This window comes from Barbatula barbatula (genome assembly GCF_947034865.1).
Source record: "Barbatula barbatula genome assembly, chromosome: 19".
In the NCBI taxonomy this organism is placed as follows: domain Eukaryota; kingdom Metazoa; phylum Chordata; class Actinopteri; order Cypriniformes; family Nemacheilidae; genus Barbatula; species Barbatula barbatula.
This window is the reverse complement of record NC_136782.1, coordinates 13,768,875-13,784,988: the sequence shown is the minus strand read 5'-3', so window position 1 is coordinate 13,784,988 and position 16,114 is coordinate 13,768,875. Positions and strand designations below refer to the sequence as shown.

Below are 16,114 nucleotides of genomic sequence, written 5' to 3'. Positions count from 1 at the left end.
GGATCAGACATCTTTTTTATGTATAAGGTCCCACAGTTAACAGTGCATGTCAGAGCAAAAAACTAAGTCATGAAGTCCAAGGAATTGTCTGTAGACTGCCAAGACAGGATTGTATGGAGGCACAGATCTGGGGTAGGGGACAGCAAAATTTCTCCAGCATTGAAGGGCCCAATGAGCACAATGGGCTCCATCATCCGTAAATGTTAGAAGTTTGGAACCATCAGGACTCTTCCTAGAGCTGGCATCCCCATGCTGTGGGGATGTTTTTTAGCGGCAGGAACTGGGAGACTAGTCAGGATCGAGAGAAAGATGACTGCAGCAATGTACAGAGATATCCTCGATGAAAACCTGCTCCAGAGCGCTCTGGACCTCAGACTGGGGCGAAGGTTCATCTTTCAACAGGACAATGAGCCTAAGCACACAGCCAAGATAACAAAGGAGAGCTACAGGACAACTTTGTGAATGTCATTGAGTGGCCCAGCCAGAGACCAGATTTGAACCCGATTGAACATCTCTGGAGAGATCTGAAAATGGCTGTGCACCGATGCTCCCCATCAAACCTGAGATCTTGCAAAGACGAATGGGAGAAACTGCCCAAAAATTGGTGTGACAAGCTTGTAGCATCATACTCAAAAAGACTTGAGGCTGTAATTGGTGTCAAAACTGCTTTACCAACTTCTTTCGTCTTTCTTTTTTTATAAATTTGCAAAGATTTCAAACAAGCTTCTTTCACGTTGTCATTTTGGGGTATTGTTTGTAGAATTTTGAGGGAAATAATGAATTGAATCCATTTTGGAATAAGGCTGTACCATGACAAAATGTGGAAAAAGTGAAGCGCTGTGAATTCTTTCCGGATGCACTGTATGTAAGTATTCTGCATTTAAATATCCAAAAACCAATATTGCTGCAAGAGCCGTGTGGAGCCACAGCTGCACAGAGCCACAACAGTAAAAACAGCAGAAATAGAACGTACTTGAGGAAAAAAAAGGTGAAAATGAAATCAAAATGTTGACTTTACATATAAATGTAACAAACACTACACAGGATTCAAACCCAGATCCTCCAAGACTCAAGTCTTGCGGTTTAACAAATTGTTCCACAGTTGTCATGCTTTACCCAGGCTGCTGTGGACACCTGCTGGAGCTGCATGCAGCAATGTGGGCCATACAGAAATAATTTAGAAATACATTAAAAGAACAAATATCATAAGGGAGAATAAACTCATAAAGATTCTTTTGTGTATTAATTCTTGTATACCATCAGATTAGTTTATTATAAGAAAGGGACAGCACAGTCAACTGTAAAGAGGTATTTCTTGAAAATGGCAGCAAATATAAAACATTTATTCAGTAATTTCTGTGTGGCTCAGTCCAAAGATTATATGAGCCAGCCAGGTTTGGAAAAAACGTGACCAAATTTGTAAAACTTTTTCATAAGTGTTAAATAACATAAACATAATGCTAAAAATGCTAAATCAGACATTGATGGAATCCGCATAAATCAGAGAAAATAAAGATGTGAGAAAATGAATTTCAAAAAATGTATGTGAAAAACATATGACAGATATGTGAATTGTGTTTGAAAGATATTACAATTTATGACAAAATTTCTAAATGATGGACGGGCAGGTTATCCACTCCTGGTAAAATCATCAGATTCTGTATGACCCAAGGAATCCGTACAACGAGTTAACCTTGTCTGACAAACATTTCAAGAGTTATGAAACATTTCAAAAGTTATGAAACATTTCAAAAGTTATGAAACATTTCAAAAGTTATGAAACATTTCAAATCTTGTGACCCATAGGTGGAGCTGTTCCAAAATTCGTCATGGACACCCAGATCAGGTCTCGGAACTCTCGATGATGCCTACCAAGTGTCGATTGATTGAAGAATGGCAGAGATACAGCCTAATGTGATTCTAACCCAACTTTATAAATAGTTGATGAATAAAAGCAAACATAGATGCTGGACTAACAACATTGGTTCCTATGGACATTTTGCAACCCCAAACTATGGTTACGGTCTCAGAGTTCAATTATGTCCAGCAGTGGGCAGTGCAGCATTGTCAGCCGGGACTGAATCGGCTGAGACCTCATTCAAACTTGCGCAAGTGGTTATATAGAGATTGAACGTAGGTAAAAACACACATGGGGTCTGGCTTTCTGCCCATCACCATCATGTCCTCCACTTCAATGAGTCTATCACAGCCAGCTTTCTTCCTGTAAATAGAGGGCAGAAAAAATAACTTTACTTTCTTGTGGTTATGTCTTGTGACTGCGGTATATCTGTAATACATCTTTTTATATAATGTTCATGCTGTAGTTTGAGACAGAAATGTCGAATTGAGGCAGAGAAGTTCAGAGAAGATCATGACGTCATACTTCAGGACTATCAATTCTGAGTGGCCAGTTGAGGGTAAGGGGAGGTTTCTCTAAACTCAACAGGGATTTGTTGGCATGCTTTGCAGGTTTCAAGTGCGGGTTACAGACATCCTACCCTCAGATCCATCGGAAACTAAGTAACACAATCTTGCGTGTCTTATTGTGAGGTGATGAGATGCACAACTGCAGATGATTTGTGAGAACTTAGTCGTAATGTTCAGATCATATTAGGTTCACGTATCATCTCTCGAATTTGTTCTCATTAAAAGACTTTAAATAATTTATTAGCTCCTTTAAAGGAATAGTCTAACAGTGGGTCATTCCAACCCCATATTCGGTTATTTGTTCAGTAGAACACACAAGGGGAATTTTTAGGAATGTTCATTCAGCGACCACGTCTGTCAAACTCCAACTTAACATAGAACACCATACAAAAACCACTGACGTACCATAATACCTTGATCTTTATTTTACACCCTGAGAAAAGTATACAGGTGTTTTAAATATCATCCAGCATTATTCAACCCTGCCCTGCTTTTATAATGTTTGAAAAAAAGATGACAGCATGACTACTCAACTTTACTTAAGGTTAACACACATCTACTGTGTTGACCACTAAACGCCATTGTCAAAAGCCAAAGTTTACTTCATTGCAGTGACTTACTCTGCAGTGCTAAATGCCAACTCGAAGTTATGTTTGCGCTCAGCAGGGGACAGCGCATTGTAGTCAAACTCTGTGGGGAAGAACGAGTGGACCAGGGCACAGAATGCCATGCCGTCACTCCAACTGCTTGAGAAGTTCTGAATGTCGATATTCTACAGATTGATGAGAGAGAGAGAGTTAGGGGTTATATTTCATAGACACCAGTTTCCATTTCCTATACTTAGGAGAACAATATATCTGGTCTTAGTGTTGCATGATTTGTCAGTGCAAGGTATAAAAAGTTTTTTTTTTAATCAATTGTAAAAGGTAATTTTCTTGCTCAAGGCTTTGCGGGTGGGAAAATAAGTGTTAGTCAATACTGTATCTTGTCATTGTTTACACATGTGCCTTTCTAAAAACCTAACAATAATTGTGGTAGACTTCAAATGTGTAACAATGGGATGTGTCACTTGGACATTACTGAAGTAAAATGAGTTACAAGTGGTGTTTTGTGTTACCTTTACAAATCATAAATTATAATAGAGTGTGATAATATTGATCATATAGGGTCAAGAACTAATGTTAATCCTCAAGCAGCTTTTTGCCTAAATCAGAGCAATGATACTGAAGTTTCTTTAAAACTTTCCAGACCTGTTTTGTGAGTCTAAGCAGATGAGGAATGTTTTATTGTTGTCTGGCTCTTATCATCATCAGCTGGGTCTGTCTCCACATCTCATCATTTATCACCATTGACTACTCATCCAGAGCTGATAAATAAGACCCCGTCTGGGTCAATGAGGGAAATCTAAATTGTCATGTGTGTTGTGAGCTGGCTGCTTCGGTTCTCATGTTTACATAGTGTTCACTCCTAATTTTAAATCAGCTTTGACATTACCATTTCTAACCGGAGCCATATGGAATGGTTTTTTAAAGCTAAACTAGTGCCAGGCACAGTATAGCTTCAGCTTCACTTCACACATAGGCTATAATGTTCATAAGCGCTCTTAACCTTGTTAATAATGTCACCGGTTGAAGCTAATTAATAAAATAACACTTTATAGTGCGTCTAATCTTAAAAAAACATTATGGCAAGCCCTGTGAGGTGTGATAATCCTCTTTTTACCGGGCTGGAATGTGTGTGGATCTTTCCCGGGTCTGTTTGCTATGGAAAGATTTAAGTGTGTGCAAAGCTGCAGATGACGTTTCTCCTTAATTGCTGTCCTTAGATGTTCGGAGATAAAATTACATCTTCAGAATGTCTTACCTGGTACCCAATGGTCTTGGAACGGCACCACTCCAAAAGAATCTGCTTGATACTGCTGGCACTGGACACTCCAAAACTCTGTGATCGTTTAAGCTTTGGCTTGGAATCAACAGGCTTGGGACGACTGAGATGGAAAGGATCAAAGCAAGGATAAGCTTAGGTTAATGAAAGCAGCAAATGAGAAATTTCATGTTTCAACAGATTTCCAACATCAGATATGACACAGTGGGGCAAAGAAGCGAAAATTTAGGAGGATCTATGGACAGATAAGCAATATAATATACATACCTATGTGTTCAAAGGTGTAAAAAGACGTTATGTTTTATTTACCTTAGAATGAGCTATTTTTATCTACACAACGTGGGTAGCCCTAAACGGACAAACTGCTCTACAGAGCGCGTTTCATAAATATGTTACTTCCTTCGGCAAAGAAGCGAAAACATGATGGCATCTTTAACCTTTGAGAGCCGCCTTAGTGCTTTGAAATTGAGCCGTTGGTTGCATTTCTCAACCTCACCGCTAGCTGCACCTAAAATCTCCACATTGATCCTTTAACAGCATAACAATTCAAATGCATGTGTTTAGTTATTTACAAATAAGTGCAGGAATGTTATAAAATATTTCCTACATTTTCATCATAACTCTTTTTAATTCTAAACCTTTCTGTTTTTAGGTTTAAACTGGACTTTAAATTCCAGATTAAATTGCAGTCTCTGGCTTTTTGGCCCCACTGGTACGTTGATCAGAAGACTCAATTACTTGTTGTTCTCAGAATCCAGCCTCTCGAAAATGGACCTGCGTGCTTGGGCTCCAATGTTTCGAGGTAGAGTTTGTGACCTAAAGAGCTCCCGTCTGCGTTCAATGCCTCTACCAAAGGATAAATCTCCTGCCATATCCACATTCCTGATAAACAGGGATAGAAAGGCCAAAGGAACATTTCCAGTGATGCGTGATTGCTTCCAGTATTGTACAAGACTGTATAGCTATACATAGAACAGTAGAATATTGAAATATTGACCGACCTTTCTGTATTTTGTGGGTACAGCCCAGAGTAAGTTACTGACTTTGCCAGAGCAGAAGATGTATTCTCTGAAAGATACATTAGACAAAACAGAGTAAAGCAAAAACAATGCGATGATTCAAATGCCTCCTGAGTACTGTATTTGAGTTTGGAATGAAAGTGTCTCTACCAGTTAGCCGTGGAGAACCCATAGTCCTAGCAGGAGTTGGAGCCCATGTTTTTATAGACGATACTGTAACCAAAGGACCAAAACAACACTTAAAAAAACAGCAAGAATTAATATTTGTACATCTGAAGCCTCACTGACTTATAACTTTCATACCTGCATGAACAGGTGATTCAGGTTGTGGCTGGTTTTCTCTGGTGAGCGGATGACTCTTTGTTAGTGAATCTGTTATAGCCGAAGGCATTGCTTGCATCGGGCTACCAGGTGATTCTGGACTATTCATAACTGCAGAGTCGGCTACTTTGGTAGTTGCTGTGATGGGAAGGTGTGGCATTGCCATAGGTACAGGTGCTGTGTGTTCTTGTGACACACCATTGGCTGGTGAGTTTTCCCTTAAAGGCACAGTGGAGTTTTCTAATTGGATATAGGGAGGTTACATGGTTTGTGGGTAAATATATAATCACTGAAAAAGCATAATATCATGGAACACTAAAGGATGCATGCGTATTACCTGCTGAAGTCAAATGTCCATTCTCCAACACTTGGGTAACGGGTGCTGGATCCACTTCAATGGGTTCGTCCCTCTCAATGCTCTGGTAAAGAGAGAGCAGTATATTTATTTACATTGATTATTAAAACCAGTCCCAATCAGGCAATGCTTCCATTCTGTCAAATAAACATTTTCCAGACTTAATCAACTAGTGTTTTAGCTCTGTGATGCTATTTTAATATGTGGATTTTACAGCTTCCTCTCTGTTCATCACCTATTGTAGTGACATCAATAACCCAGAACAGCTGACCGCAGCTTCTTATGAGTTTTTCTGACTGCTGACTGACAAGTATATTTGATGCATTTAGAACGTATTTTGTAAAAAGCTTGTTTTGAAGGTATTATTTGTATAAAACACACTCAGCTAAATTTAATGTATGTTAGTTTCAAGTGACTTTGTTGAATTATGAAAATGAACAATCCATTTTCGATCTGTGTCTTACACACATCACATTGTTTCAGACAACTTAATATATTAATATGGAACCAAGCATTTTTTTTATCATAGTTTAGTGCTGTTTTGTTGTTTTTGCAGATCCTTTTTGTCAGACCCTGGTCACTATGAATTCTCATTTTAAAGCAAGAACTGAGTAGTAATTTTTCAAAAATATCTTTGCGTTCCACTAAAAAAACATGGCAAAGAGGAAAGAAAATTATGACAAGAACCAAGACTTTCAATTTGAGTAAAATATCCAGCTTAAATGTATAATCAAATGGCAGAAAGACAATACACAGTTTAGATGTCTTTAAAAATCTAATAATGCAATTGAATATATAATAATTTCTCCTAGAGATTAAATGAGGTGCAATTGGAAACTTTTGCCTAAATCTGATATTTCTCTTGAGAAATATCACCTAGAAATCTCACAAATGTACCCAATAAAGTTTTAGACAACAATGTCAAAATTGTTGAAGATTTTAATATAAACTCAAACGATTCAATTTACCAGATTATTTTACCTATACAGTCTACATTATTTTACAGCTCTTAATATATAATTTTTTTTTTGTATTTAAACAATTGTGGCTGTGAGAACTCCATCAATTCTCACAAGGTATGAAAAGCAAGAACATTTTCCTTTGGGTTGTAATAAATGTACCCAATGCCAATGAATATCAATCCATGGTGCCACTAAAAAAGGAAGATCCTTTACAAAAGACCCAGTCCCATCTCTACACTATAAGGCTTGAACAGGATCCTATTCTGGAAAAGCGAGCCAGCACTCAAACAGGATAAGGACCACAAGACCACTAATGTGATCATCCAATAAATGTTAAACAGAGAGATGAAAGAATAAGACATTCCTCGGTGGCTCCACATGAGTTTCTTCAGGACGGTACATTCAGCCATAGTGATGTAACCTTATCACAGAATAATGACAAGATCTGATTGATGGCTTCACTATCAGACTCACTATGGGGTCTTGTAATGTTTGAAGGAGACTAATGGTCCAGACACCTTTAAAAATAAATTATCAGGGCTGCTGTGGCTCATCGGTGTAGATATGACTGCTTTGCAGATCTATTTGAATCGTTCATAGCCACTCATAGACACTCTTCTGCATGAGCTAAATAAAAGAATGCATGGTGTGGACAACATTTCAAAAACAGAACGTGTTGATAGGAAGATAGATATGCAAGCTGCGGAAGATTATTAATTTAGTATTTGGTTGGTATATCTTCAATCGGAAAATAATTTGCATCAGCGAGGTTCAGATTGTTACATTTGAAAGCCATGTATTATGTAGCAGTCTATTGGAAACAAGTCAAAGCATTTTTATTTGCATTGAGCTCTTGGCCTGTGTTAATTTTGGACTGTGCTGACGCATGAAGTTCACAGGCTTGTTTCATTAGACATCAACCATCAACTTGTTTAGATATGTTTGGAGTTTTAGCTGCAATGAGCAAACCGTGAGCAAAATAAGCAAAAGCGGATAGCTTCCTAAAGAGGTGGCTGACCGTTTGTTAATGGCCTGGAAGAAAACCAAAAGAATGACCGTGCATCTCGTGAGCTGTCATCAATGACCTGGCAGCCCATCTACATCTGTATCTTTATGGGCTTTAAAAAGCTCCTTTGTGAAGAGGCGTGGCTCTTACTTGTACATGCAAACACATGGTAATATTCACACGCACGTAAACCTACACACCACTATTGAGTCTCAAAACAAAATGTGCTTTCAAGCAAAGGCTATAAGGAAGTGTTTGCACTTTTGCTGAGGGTATAAGTGCATGCACATGCACATGCATAGTGCGCTAAAATATGTTTGTATACAGTTTTACAAGAGGAAAAAACACCCTCAGATGCAAAGACTTATTGAAACAGTGAGGAAAACAGCAGGTGACATCACATCAAAAGAATGTTAAAGGGGCGTGCGTATGGGGAAAAGTTAGTCGTGAGCAGCTGTCTGTCCTACTGAGAACAGGAAATAAACAAAATTCACCCTATCCGTGAAATGTATCCAACTTTGATTTGTTGGCTGAACACACAGGTTTTCAGCTCAGTCCAACGATAAAGCTGTAGCACTCTTGTAGCACTGCACTATGTCATGTGTCAGTCCTGTAGGATATCTGAAGATATGTGGCACGGCAAGAATGCATGCTCAAAGATTGAAAACCTCCAAGAAGTCCCTTTCTTTATCTAGTTTTTTTTTTTTTGGAAACCACTGCACACCCTGGAGCCACAATTTTAAGATTTGTATTTGAAATTCCTCCCAAAATGTATCGGTTCAGGGCTCTGTTTTAGCAAAGGTCACCTACTGCCTGGACCCCGGGCTAAATTAAGAGGTCTAGTGGGAATCCAACCCCACCCATCCCTCACGTTCACTGAACTCCATGTATACACACACATACATAAGTTATTTTTCCAGGAACAACTCATTATTTTTCTCATTAAATGCGTCATGCCAATAACAGAAAGAAGCAATAAAACTAGTGAAGGAAATAAGGAGGAAAAATGCAAACCTAGAAAAGTCACACAAGAAGTTTTCCAGTCACACAAGAGAGAAAAATGAGGACAGTGCATCCCTTTGTCCTCACAATGGGTCACCCGTCTCCTGTACGTGCTGTTCCTCCATAACTGAGGACGTTGAAAACAATGCCACTCCTGTGGAGACACAGTTGTCTCACAGACTAGACAAAATAGACAACTATAGACGACTGAATGAAATCCCTTCAGAGTCACTTTAAAGTGATAGTTCACCCTCAGATTGTTCTAAACCTGTATACATTTCTTTGTTCTGCTAGACACAAAGGAAGATATTTGTTAGAATGTCAGAAACTGAAAAAAAAGCTTTCCTGTAGCTCAGTGGTAAGAGCATGGCACTAGCTATCCTAGAGGATTGCACAAACTTTAGAAACAAGTGTGTAGTAATTATAATGCAATGTAAGTCGCTTTGGATAAAAGCATCTGCCAAATGCATAAATGTAAATCTCGTCCCCCATTTACTGCTTCAGTAGGGAAAATAAATTCTATGGGAGTCAAAAGGGGACTAGATCTGACATTCTACCAAATATCTTCTTTTGTGTTTTGCAGTATATGTATACTGGTTTGAAACAATCTGGGGGTGACTAAATGATGACAGAATTTTCATTTTTGGGTGAACTATCCCTTTAATCACACTGAGGCAATTGAGAACACAAGAAAAGGCCTTTGGGAGTCTTCGGTCTGTTCGTTTTGTTCTGCTTAAACAATAAACCAAATACCTTTGAATTCTGAATGAGACAACATAATGAATGTACAAAGCTGCACTAAAGAAGACAATGAAGTCTTTTCATAAAAAACTCTAAATGTCTCATGTTTTTCAATCCACAGCAAAAAAATAAGATTTTCCCCAGCGTGCTGGCGGTCTTCCTGAGCAATGCTGGGGTGCAAAAAAAAGATCTTTCTGTGGATACTGACAATGTTCTATTGTATATAATCTTGATGGTGAGTGAAACAAGAGCATAACAAAAATGCATAGCAGAATATGGTGAGCCGACAATTGTTAGCACAGAGCTGTTCTGAAGAGAGGCTGATAGAGATGAATGCCAGTTTTGATGAAGCGATATGAGTGTGCGTCTGATTTTAAACATATCTGAAGAGATATGTTTGCCCCTCGATGACATTTGAGATTCTTGGAACGCTGCGGTGGCGGGGGAATGGAAAATAAACAACAATAGCCTCTGTCACCAGCTCTTACAAGGCCCTCTATGGTATTAATAAACCATGCTGATGGTGCTATTTATATTTTCCAATTTACAAATAGCTTGCCTCAGTTTTGGAGCTGGAGGTTCACAAACAGAAGGGGTGTGAGAACTTCATGAAACCTGTGACTGAAGAAACGTTTTTAGTTTGACCAGCGGTAATTTAAAGGTTGTTTTTCCTGTTGTTACAGATATTTGGAAGTCTGCAGGGATGGAAGATCTGTAAGGGACTTTGCTCTATAATTTCCTCCACAAACTCAAGTGTGCATGGAAAATGTGGCCCAAACACCTGTTTTTTCAAAGCACAACAAAGCCTACAATTTCTCTCTTCAAGCACATAACAGAATTGAGGGAAGACCTGTGAAGAGAGAGACACAGTGGGAGTCATTTGAACGTTCAGATGTTGGTGAACTAAAACCTGACAACAAGCATTCCCGATGATCTCTCAGGAAGCCGGCTGTGCTTCATTTGAAAAACTCACACATTCACTCACAGACCCACATACACACAAATTCGTAGATGTAAAGTTGAACAAAAAGTAAAAGTGTTGTCACAGTTGTCAACCTAAGCAGCTGTTTTCAGGTGACCTGTCTATATTTTTTTGTTATTATATTGTGTCCTATGAAAGGGTACCACCTAAAGTCTATAGGACTGGAACCTACATTTACAGTGTAAACTGGGTCTTATCCTTCAAATTCACTTTAAGGGAGAGTTCACCCCAAAATCACCCATAGTGCTTTCAAACCTGTAGCTCTTCCTTTCTTCTGCAAAACACAAAAGAAGATATTTGGATGAATTTTGGTAAACAAACAATGGTAGTTCTTATTTACTGCTATTGTTTGGACACAAAACCAATGCAAGTCAATGGGTACAGCCGTTGTTCAGTTACCAACATTCTACTAAATATTTTTTTTGTGTTCTGCGGAAATAAGAAAGTCATACAGATAACAGAATTTTCATTTTTTGGGTGAACTATTGGATTCAGTCATTGTAAATATCAACAGAAAGTTAAACTTTACTGTACATTGTTGAACATACAGTATATGTTAAAAACTGCACTTGTCCAGATGAGTCAATGAATGTTGAGAAACCCCTGTGGACTGAAAATAAGTAACCATGTAGCCATCTTCAACATGATTTGCTATGGCGTGAGTATGAGGTGTAGCCCAAAGGTACAGTATATCTGCAGGCCCAACTGCACATTGAAAATACAGACCTGGTCAGTGGTCAAACATACCGCCCCTGGGTCAGAAAGACCACATGGATCACGGAGTTGAATGTTCTAGGACTACACACCAGTTTCCACCCAATACTAAAAGGCTTTATTTAGCATTTCTCACCACCACGTCTAGTACCCTGCTCCGGTAACAAACACATAGGCAAATACAAGCGGTAATATGACTCCACTCATAGTAGATAGGGCAAGGCTTTGAGCTCGGATAACCAAAAGGACTGCAATAGACAGTTCACGAAGCAGGAATTCCTCATCTAACCTCTCCGAGTGTCTGTAGTAGTGCATATGCATTCTTTCTAGGCGGGACAATAGTTCCTAAGGGGCAGTGAGGTCATCCCATAAACACAGAATTATTAACCTGTAACCACGGAGATGAAATACATGGGATTGTCTGGAAGTAATTAAGAGAGCCAGGGGCATCATGGGAGCGGTTGGATGCCTTTCCCCAGCTCCCCTATCCACAATCTGTGCTCTCATTCTCACATTCTCTCACTCTCTGCTCTCTTTCTCACAATCACTCTTTATTCACTCTCTTCTCTGCACTTCACTGTATTAATAGCTGTGCAAAGGTTTTTGTTCCGCTCCTTCACCTCTGTCAGGAATCTGTGCTGGACATGCAGGGCGACGGGAGAAGATTAAACGATCCGTTCCATTGTGAGAGCCCTGGCGTTGCCCCAAGGCTAGGCTAGAAATGTTAAACATATCTCACACCAACACACGTACACACGCTAAACTAACGCATTCGAGTAAGCTCCTGTAACTCCACACGCACACCCACCCAGGGTGTAAAACTATACAGGAAAATGTTCATGCTTTAGACCCATAAATAAAACCCTGGTGGTAAGACAGCCTTGGCATGTGGACGCTTAAGCAAATCTTTGAAAACAAATGTTCATCCTTTAAAGCCTTGTGAGGTCTGCTTGGCTACCTGGCAGATGATCCAAATACAGGAAACTCACAACATCAAAAGTGAATTTAGAGCTGTGCAATCGAAAAACATTCCTTCTAGCTTCATGTAACAGGTGTAAAGACTTAAAAACACTTCAATGGCAATATACAATCAAATGTCAAAACTATGTAAGCATGCTTGTGTCACTGTGGGCATCTGTGTGTGCCAGTATGCATCCACTGAGATTGTGAGCGTACTTTAAAAGCTTCATGCAAATATTTTCTTTCTTCAACCCCAATCGCCTCTCGTTCGCTCACAATGCCCTAAAGAACCACAGCCAAACACACACACACATCCTCCGACAGGAGTCAAAATGTCTGACATTTACACTGACCATCCAAGAATTTATCCACATCAGCACTTAAGAAGGGCAAAGGCATCTCTGTGCTCAGAGGCTTAGGTAGCGGATTGTGAACGTGCGGTGGGACCATGGTCCACAGGTGTGGTTCCTGGCCAAGCACCTGTCCTCTGTGATCCAAGTTTGAGCGACTCCGAGAGGCCCAGCAGCGGCAAATCCCAGCGGAGAAAGAAAGGAGGAGGGTATTCTGGGTGTTCTTTAAATCCTGACTCACCCAATGGACTTCAAATGAGGCAGAATGTCAACACAATGGTCCATTGAAACCGCAGAAATGCTACGGTAATTGGCAACAGCGATGCAGGGCTCCTCCGCACAGACAGCGCAGCGGGGAAAGAGCTTAAGGCATTCTGTTGGTCTCCTGAACTCTGAAAGCGGAGAGGAACACAAGATGTTCCCAACATAAGATGGGAAACTGAGATAACAGGCAGCGAGAACCATAGTTTTAGATTTAGTAAGAGAAACCACAGAATTATGAGTTCTAGCGGTGTGATCTAATTGGTTTTATAGCTATTTGGACGTAAAGTCTATGTATACGTTTGGATACATACTATAATTTACAGTATCTGATACATAAACTCTTTAACGCATGTGCATAATTTCATATACAGTACATATGATTATGACCATTTCAGTGATGGAACTGATATCAGGCACGAATATTGAAAAACTTTGCCCAAAATGTTTTAAATGGAATTTAAAGGGTAGATTCATCCAAAAACCTAATTTGTGGGATTTTTTACTCACCCACATTTATACATGTTTCGTGTCCTCCAGGCGTCTTCGGAGCACAATTAGATTTATTTAGCTGACATCCAAGAGATTTCCAGGCCTCCTCATAGACATGATTGTTATAGTTTTTAAGGTCCAGAAAAGTACTAAAGATATCGTTAAATTGGTCCATCCGCTCATGTTGGCTAGATTACATTTTTTGGAAGCGTCGAGAATGCGTTAGGTGCGAAAATCGATATTTTCTCTTCTGTCTTGTCAGTGTATGGCGTGCATTCACAGGACCACTTCAACAAAACGCTAGCATTTTCAAATATTTTGCATACAAATACCTTGAAATACTAATGAAATTCAGTGGCGAACCGTAAAGTTAGAGCCTTGGTGATTTAAAACATTTTAAATATTTTTTACGCTAGTTTAGGTCATCACAGAGGGCCCTGAGGGTTCGCTACTGGATCACATTGATCACAGTGTTTCGTGTGAGAAAGTGTGTTTGAGAGATTACAAAAAAGTGCGACAGATACAGTGGCGGCGGTCTGAGATTGAGCACAGGATAAACTGTATTTCCCCAGAAAAAAACAAAAGGCTCAGGAATCAGAGACATGGAGTTAGAAGAAAGATAAAGTCTGGGACTGCTGATATCTGCAGGTGCTCACAGCTCAGTGCTGTGGAGACAGGCCAACTCTCTCTCTCTCCTCATCTTTTTCCTTCAGGCTGTGACCGTTGCGTAGGGAGTGCTTCACAGATCTGCCACAACAGTCTCTGAGTGTTTTACAATCCCACAATGCAGCTCTCTCTCATTATGTGGTTGACAGGTGTGGATGTGGCAGAGAAGATAACAGCCTTGTGTTACCTGTGTTTATGGACTCTCACTCACAGCCAAAGTCAACTGCACTTCCAGCCATCAAAATTACAATGATTTAAAACGACACGGATAACAAATCTAAAACATGACACCCAAATAAGACCTTATGGAGAAAGCCGATTTAATGTCATGCACGTTGAAGTACTTTTGTACAGCTTTAGCGGAAACGTAAAAAAGAGCAGATGTCAGGAGTAATGACAGCGCAAAGTTTCAAGTTAAGTGCGTCTGAGTTTTTCTTCAGCAGATGTTTCGAAGTGACAGGTTGAACTTCTTGGGACAACAGACACAATCAAAAAATTATTGAACTGTTGGTAAGTGGCAAAGTTCTGGTCTCTTTCGCGAAACCAACACAGAAGTGACTTAAAATGCAATTCTTTGACTGGCCGCTAGAGACAGGCTCCAAAACAGAGCAGAATCTGAGCGCCATGTTAAAATGCCCAACTTTATAGCAGAGAAAAACATGTTTACAGCCTGGTACAAAAAATTTTTTTGGTCTATGTACCTCATATTGCCCTTCATGACCACTGAGAGGGAAGTGCATTTTTTTTATAACTCATCCGTTAAGAGTATATTAAGCCTTAAAATAATTAAGGTGTGTGACAAGTGGTTTCACCAACCAGGCACCTCAGCTCCTCTCACGTCCCGCCTTTTTGCCCTTTTTTATTATCCTGGAGTGACGCGCGGTCACGTGCTGCCAAGATGTTGACGACAGGCTCCGCCCACTTTAGGCTTCAAAATGCTCTCACAAACCTACGGGTGACGTCATGTCATGTTTTACAGTCTGATGCAGTTGAGGAAGTGCATCATGTGCTAACTATAGGATATCTCCTAAATTATCCTTTACTGGGTAGAATTTATATTATAAATATGCAAATTACAAACTCTCAAATTATAAAAGACACATGCTTTGAAAGGATAACATATCGCATTCTATTAGAAAGGTACCGTAATTCAGCACAACCTATTTTTAACCAAGCTTTCCGCCATAAAACTATAAGATCTAAATGATAAAACACAAAAATCATTTCAGCGCCTGTCAAGACAAATTATGTCTTTATTATGTCTCTACGAAAAACGTTTAGTGGGACTGTATATGTTTCAGCATTTAACTCCTTCACATGTCTAAATATTTAGCTCAACACATGGTTCCTCTCACCCCATCGCATCACTCTGTTCCTGGAAGTACAGAATGACCTCACACCAAGTCATGCTTTACCTTCCAAACATTCTCCCGTTACACACACACTTACACACATGCATCTCAGCTCCACATTACTCACATTTGTTTTGCTGGTGACTGCAAAAGTGGCTCTGCTGGAGAAGCGTGTGGCGCTAGGACTGGAGGCAGATCCGCTCGCAGAGCCCGTCAGGGCTGTCACACTGAGTGCCGTGGTGCCGCTTAGAGAAGGTGGAGACTGGCGCCCTGCGGTGCTGCTGTTGATCTGCGGTGGAGGTGATCCACCGCTGAGAAGGGGACTTCTATCACACACCGAACCCGTCAGCATCTCTACCTGCCGAGTGAGGGCCTCCAGTTGGCCCCTGAGCTGCCGGTTCTCCTGCTGCAATTGGGCCACGGCTCGACCCAGAGGTCCACTCATATGAATGGCCTCTTCTAACCTCCGCTCAATGCCCTGCTTGAAAGCACTGACGTCCACGTGGATCTCGCGCACGGCATCCCGCAATGTGTTTTCGTAGCGGGCCAAAGCAGCACACACTGTCTCTCCTTCCGGAGAACCCTCGGCCACTGATGCCAAAGGACCTGCGTCCATCTCC

General features: G+C 40.2%; 1 protein-coding gene across 1 annotated transcript; it reads right to left on the bottom strand.

The window, feature by feature from the left end:
- smtnl (smoothelin, like) lies at positions 1-16,110 on the bottom strand (the record flags this gene model as incomplete). Its single annotated transcript, XM_079480856.1, has 9 exons — positions 1-2,221; positions 3,048-3,199; positions 4,291-4,414; positions 5,050-5,193; positions 5,313-5,379; positions 5,481-5,543; positions 5,634-5,891; positions 5,989-6,070; positions 15,622-16,110. The coding sequence occupies 9 exons, from the start codon at positions 16,108-16,110 to the stop codon at positions 2,095-2,097; spliced, it is 1,506 nt and encodes a 501-aa protein (XP_079336982.1). The 3' UTR covers positions 1-2,094.
- Between the last annotated feature and the right edge of the window lie 4 nt (positions 16,111-16,114).